This window comes from Vipera berus (assembly GCF_964194415.1).
Source record: "Vipera berus genome assembly, chromosome: Z".
In the NCBI taxonomy this organism is placed as follows: Eukaryota; Metazoa; Chordata; class Lepidosauria; order Squamata; family Viperidae; genus Vipera; species Vipera berus.
Window position 1 is genome coordinate 84,822,089 of NC_138205.1, and position 6,534 is coordinate 84,828,622.

A 6,534-nucleotide genomic window follows, 5' to 3' on the forward strand; every position below is an offset into this window, starting at 1 on the left:
GGGGATGGGACCTTCCCCGCTGCGGTGACCGGGTGGCTGGGGGCCTCGGGCGTGAACAACGACAGGGGGGCACGGAGTTGGGCGCGGCAGGGAGTGGGTGAGGGGGAAGAGCACGGTGGCGGAAACACACGGGAGGGGGCTTACCGGTCAGGCAGACGGGCGAAAGGCCTTGTAGGGGAGGGGTGGGGAAGATATAGAGAGTGGGAGGGCGGGGGCGTGTTTGGGTGGAGTATGGGTGGGGTTTTTGGGTGTGTATATAGTAGCGTTGGCTGCAAGTAGCGGCCAACGCTGGCTTTGTTCCCTGTTGTGGCTGCTGCCTTGAAGAATAAAGTGTTTGCAGATCGCATCGGTTGTCTCCCGTTCCTGTGTTCGGCATACTGCCCTGCTTGCTGCAGGACGGGTTTTGACAGAAAGCCAGCGTTTTCCCCTTAGCATCGTGGCCTGACTGTCTTTCTGCTGTGTTCCGTTAGTGCGCCATGGCAGAGGGAACGCAAGGGGCTGCTTTGGAGACTGCATCGGAGGAGGCTGGCGTGGCCGGGGCGGAGGCGACAGCCCCTGCGGAGAGGGGCGTGGAGGACGTCCAGCCTGCTGTGAGGCCTAAAGTGCGGGATGTACCACCAGCAGACCCCGTGGTGGAATCCCAGGGTGCTGGTAGCCAGTCCCAGGGGGGGGAGTGGTGGCTGAGCTCGATCCTGGGGCGCACAGGGGTCGAGCAAGGACGAACGGGCCGGCCCAGTGGGGCTCCACTGGGCTGGAGGGAGCGTCGGCTGACTGACGAAGACGGCGAGGATTACAGTTATTCAACCGCACCCGGGAGCCAAACCATGGACGTGCTGCGCGATAGGTTCGGAGAAGTCGGGGCTCGTGACGGCGGTTCCTGGGTGGCCATGGGCCCCGACGATGACACGGGACAGTGGTCTCTTGGGGGGGCTCCCAGTCAGCCAGCAACGTCCCGTTTCCGACTGGCCAGCCCAAAGTTCAAGGTGCCTGGGGAGGGTGGCGTTCGGGCCCCATCCACACGAGCACAAGGAGGGCGTGATGTCTGGCCAACGCCTGATCGAGGCCCTGGCCGTCCGGCACCCAGATCGGTGGGGGTGTCCCAGGCTCAGACCCGTCCACCTGTTGGACATTGGGGTCCGGGTGTGGTGTGGGGACCCCCACCGCTTACCACAACCTATGATGGGCATCCCGACCGCCTGGCCATGTTCCTAGGGCAGGTGATTAACCATCTGGACGGGTATGCCCATGCCTATCCATCACAGTGGGCGATGGTGGTGGCGGTCACCGCGTGCCTTCAGGGAGAGGCTGCAACCTGGGCAGCGGACCTTTACAGTGACCACGCCCGTGAACTCGGGGACGTGGGGCTGTTCTTGGAAGCTCTGCGCGTCCGCTTTGAAGATGTGTCCCGCTTACATCGCGCGGAGGCTGAAGTGTTAGCCATCAGGCAGCGAGGACGACCGGCAGAGGAGTATGTGCTCGAGTTCCGAAGGGTTGCGGGCAGGTTACGCTCGTGGCCCGAGCACTTGTTGGTGCACCACTTCCGGGCCGGTCTGGATGGGGCTCTCCGACGGGCATGTGTGGTGCGGGGGGTTCCTGCACGGCTTCAGGATTGGTTCCGGGTGGCGGTGGAGCTAGATATTGGGTTGCAGGACACCCGGGGCAGGCCAGTAGTGGGTCCTGGAACCTGGAGGGCCCCGGAGGGGCCGAAGACCGGGAGCCGGAAGCCCGAGCCGGTGGCGACACAACCCGGCCCCCTACCAGCATCCCGTCCAACGATCCGCTGTTTCCGCTGTGACCAATCGGGCCATCGGGCGGTGGACTGCCCGTTACCTCCGCTACGACCAAGTTCCAACCCTCCGGTGGCGCGGGTCCCGACCCCCAGGAGGGCTGCGGAACGCTCCAGAACGGCGTACCAGGTGGCCGACAAGACACCCCGAACATCAACACCGGTGCGTCCAGTGGGCCCGGCGGACGGACGGACTGACACATCCGATGGGTCTGAGGATCACGAGTACGAAGAGGACCCGATGGTAAGCGCTCCGGTGTGCCCTTTTGTGCTGCCTGTGGTGTTGATAAGCCCACGAACGGGTGAGAGGAGGGAGTGTAAGGCCTTGGTTGATACAGGCAGCACGCGCTGCCTCATTAGCCTGGTGATGGCAAGGGAGGCCGGTATCCCCCTTCAACGGCTCCCCAAACCTATCCGATTTCAGCAGGTAGACGGGTCCCTTTTGGGTGGAGCACCTATTACGCATGTAACGGCACCGGTGAGAATGGAATTGGGTACACACTGGGAGACTCTCCGGTTTGTCGTGGTGCCGTCTATGACGGAGGCGGTTATCTTGGGGCTCACGTGGTTGGACAGGTGGGGCCCCACGGTTTGGTGGGAGGGGGGATGCCGACACCTCCGTCTCGGGACAGGGCCCCAGCCTCCTGCAAAGCATTCCTTCATGGGTCCGGAGGGGATTGGTGGGCCAGAGGGGGCCGCTGGGGTGGGGACTGAGTTTGAGACACAGGTGCCACGGGAGTACAGCGATCTCGCAGATGTGTTCAACGAGAAGGAGTGTGATGTTTTGCCACCCCACCGCCCGACGGACTGCGCTATTGAACTGGAGCCGGGGGCAAAACTGCCGAAACCCCGTATGTACGCAATGGCACCCCGGGAGATGCAGGAGCTTCGTCAATACATTGACAAGAACCTGCGGAGGGGGTTCATCCAGCCCGCTCGGTCTAAGATGGCGGCCCCTGTCTTGTTCAGGGAGAAGAAAGATGGGACTCTAAGACTGTGTGTTGATTATCGGGGGGTCAACGCGGTATGTGTAGAGCACTTGTACCCCCTCCCTTTGGTGAAGGACCTTTTAGCTCATTTGGCTACGGGCCGGGTGTTCACCAAGTTAGACCTCAGAGAGGCGTACTACCGTGTTCGGATTAAAGCTGGTGACGAATGGAAGACGGCTTTCAACTGCCCGCTGGGGAGCTTTCAGTTTAGGGTAATGCCGTTTGGACTGCAAGGAGCCCCCGCGGTCTTCATGCAGTTGATCAACCAAGTCCTGCATGACCATTTGTACCGGGGGCTCCTAGTTTATCTTGACGACATCCTCATATATTCGTCAACGTTGGAGGAGCATGTCGCCTTAGTCCGGAGTGTGCTGACCAAGCTGAGGGACGCCCAGTTATATGTGAAGCTCTCTAAATGTGAGTTTCACAAACCCCGGCTGGACTATTTGGGATATCGGGTGTCCTCCAACGGGGTGGAGATGGACCCGGGGAAGGTGGAGGCTATCCAACAGTGGCAGGCCCCACGGACCCGGAAACAATTGCAGAGCTTTCTAGGCTTTGCTAACTTTTATCGACAATTTATTCCACACTTCGCTTCCATCGCCCTACCGCTCACGGATCTACTACGGACTAAACAGTTGGCAACGTTGCCGCGGCCAGGGCAGAAGCTTGTATGGACCACTACATGCCAGCGGGCTTTTGAGGCGCTCAAGGCGCAATTTGCTAAGGAGCCCGTCCTACAACACCCGAACCCTGACCTGCCCTACGTAGTACAGGCTGACGCAAGCGATGTGGCTGTTGGAGCTGTCCTTTTGCAACGGCATGCAATGGGAGGATTACGGCCCTGCGCTTACGCCTCCAAGAAGCTAACAACCGCGGAGAGGGCTTGGGCTATCTGGGAGAAAGAAGCCTTCGCGGTCCGCTGGGCCTTGGGGACTTGGAGACATCTTCTGGAGGGGGCTAGTCAGGAGTTCGAGGTTTGGACGGACCATAAAAACTTAGAAGCCCTGCAGACACCCCGCCGTCTGTCTCCGAAACACGTACGGTGGGCCCAATATTTCCACCGCTTCCGGTTCCGCCTCAAGTATGTGCCCGGGGGTAGAAATTTCCTGGCGGATGCCTTATCTCGGCTACCACAGTACGATTGTCGGAAAGAGGAGGTAGTACAGGCACTGGTACCACCGCCCCGCCCGGTAGAGGAAACGGAGCACAAGGCCAATGTTGTGACAGACGGGTTTCTGCGGACCTGTAAGGGGGTTTTGGCGACTGATGAATGGGCACAGGCGCACCCCGACACCCTCTCGTTGCGGGATGGCTTAGCTTGGCACGGGGCCAGGCTGTATGTGCCTGCGGCGGCACGGGACCAAGCGCTCTATCAATGCCATGATGCCAGGCAGGCAGGTCATTACGGGTTCGTGAAGACCCTGCATCTGGCCCGCCGCCAGTTCTGGTGGCCGACCATGAGACGAGACATCGAGAGCTATGTGCAGAAGTGCCGCATTTGCGCCACCACCAAGCCCTCTACTAATAAACCGGCGGGCCTGCTACAACAGGTGGCAGATCCCGTACGACCTTGGCAGGACATCGCCATGGACTTTGTGGTCGAGCTACCGGAAAGCAGGGGATATAACGTTTTGTGGACGGTAGTGGACCTGTTCTCGAAACAAGCCCACTTTATCCCGTGCAAGGGATTGCCTTCAGCCCGTCGGCTGGCCTGGTTGTTTGTTCAACACATTTATCGTCTCCACGGGGTGCCACGACGTATCATCTCCGACCGTGGAGTACAGTTCACGGCCCGGTTCTGGAGGGACTTCGTGCGTTGTATCGGAGCAACACAGGGCCTGAGCTCGGCGTACCACCCAAGCACAAATGGAGCCGCGGAACGTGCAAATGCGGCGGTGGAGCGATACCTGCGTTGTTATGTTTCATACCAACAGTCTGAATGGGTAGACCTGCTATCCCTCGCGGAAGTAGCCTACAACAACGCAGTGCATAGCAGTACCGGGTTCTCCCCCTTTAAAGTGGTCTCTGGTTACGAGTTCGTTCCTATCGCGGGATGTGACCAGGGGGCCCCGGCTTCCTGCACACCTGGGGAGTGGATGCACCGGTTGGAGGGGGTGTGGGGGATAGCTAAGAAGGCGCTAGAGCGAGCTGCAGGGTCATACAAAGAGCAGGCGGACAGGAAGAGACGGCCGTTTGCACCTCCCAAAGTAGGTGATCTTGTCTACCTCTCCACGAAATACCTGCGGCTACAGGTGCCGTGTAGAAAGCTAGGGCCCAAATACCTCGGGCCCTTCCGGGTTATACAGGTAATAAATCCTGTCACCGTCAGACTTCGGCTACCCCCCCTACTTGGAAAGATACACCCCGTCTTCCACAGTAGCCTGCTGAAGCCTGCTACAACCGCCTCTGTGGCGGTGGGGGAGGGCGGCCCGGGGCCTATACACGGCAACCACTATGAGATACAGGAGATCCTGGACTCCCGGAAACGGAGGGGGCGGGTGCAATACTTGGTGCTCTGGAAGGGGTACCCCATGGAGGAGGCCACCTGGGTACGGGATGGGGATGTGTGCGCACCACGCCTTCTCCGTGCTTTCCACCGGAAACACCCGGGGAAGCCGGGGGGGACCCAGGGGGGGATTGCTGGTCATGTTACAGACTGCTCACCTCTCTCTCCTTGCATTCCAGGTGGACCCCTGGTAGAGGGGGCAGCATGTCGGGCCTCGGGAGCCCGACACTCAAAGGGGGGTCCCTCCACCCCCTCGGCACACCCCGCCTCCCTCCCGCCGATCCTACCCGGCACCAAAACGGCTCGGAAGGCCCCGGGATCCACGCCGCCACTCCCGCCGCCTCCGGACGCGCCGCGGCTGCTGGCCTCGCCCGGCGGCGCGTCAGCTCACGGCTCCCCGGCTTGGAGGGCTCCGAGATCCGCGCCGCCTCTTCTGCCGCCTCCGGACGCGCCGCGGCTGCTGACTTCGCTCGGCGGCGCGTCGGCGCAGGGTTCCCCGGCTTCGGAGGCTCCGGGGCCCGCGCCGCCTCATCTACCGCCTCCGGACGCGCCGCGGCTGCTGCCCTCGCCCGGCGGCGCGTCGGCGCAGGGTTCCCTGGCCTGCGGCCTGCCCGGTGGAGGCTCGGGCCGGCTCAGCGTCCCAGCGGCCTGGGAGGCTTCGGGAGCCTCGGCCTCGTGGCGGATTGTTACAGAGACTCCGCCGTTGCAGTCGCCTTCTCTGGCCGACGTCATGCCTGCGCGGGACTGTGTGGATTGGGAGCCGGCGCTGCCATTAGGGGATGGGACCTTCCCCGCTGCGGTGACCGGGTGGCTGGGGGCCTCGGGCGTGAACAACGACAGGGGGGCACGGAGTTGGGCGCGGCAGGGAGTGGGTGAGGGGGAGGAGCACGGTGGCGGAAACACACGGGAGGGGGCTTACCGGTCAGGCCGACGGGCGAAAGGCCTTGTAGGGGAGGGGTGGGGAAGATATAGAGAGTGGGAGGGCGGGGGCGTGTTTGGGTGGAGTATGGGTGGGGTTTTTGGGTGTGTATATAGTAGCGTTGGCTGCAAGTAGCGGCCAACGCTGGCTTTGTTCCCTGTTGTGGCTGCTGCCTTGAAGAATAAAGTGTTTGCAGATCGCATCGGTTGTCTCCCGTTCCTGTGTTCGGCATACTGCCCTGCTTGCTGCAGGACGGGTTTTGACACTGAGGCTCTTGACCGAGTTGTACCCTTGCGGCCCCTGACCCGGTGCAGATCTCGTCGAGCTCCAT

The 6,534-nt window shown here is 61.8% G+C and overlaps 1 protein-coding gene across 1 annotated transcript; it reads left to right on the forward strand.

Annotated features, from left to right (window-relative positions):
- Nucleotides 1-476: 476 nt before the first annotated feature.
- Nucleotides 477-5,951, forward strand: LOC308679015 (uncharacterized protein; the record flags this gene model as incomplete). Its single annotated transcript, XM_081346250.1, has 3 exons — nt 477-2,030; nt 2,211-2,264; nt 5,464-5,951. 3 exons carry the CDS (start codon nt 477-479, stop codon nt 5,476-5,478), a joined length of 1,623 nt encoding a protein of 540 aa, XP_081202376.1. The 3' UTR covers nt 5,479-5,951.
- Nucleotides 5,952-6,534: the final 583 nt, after the last annotated feature.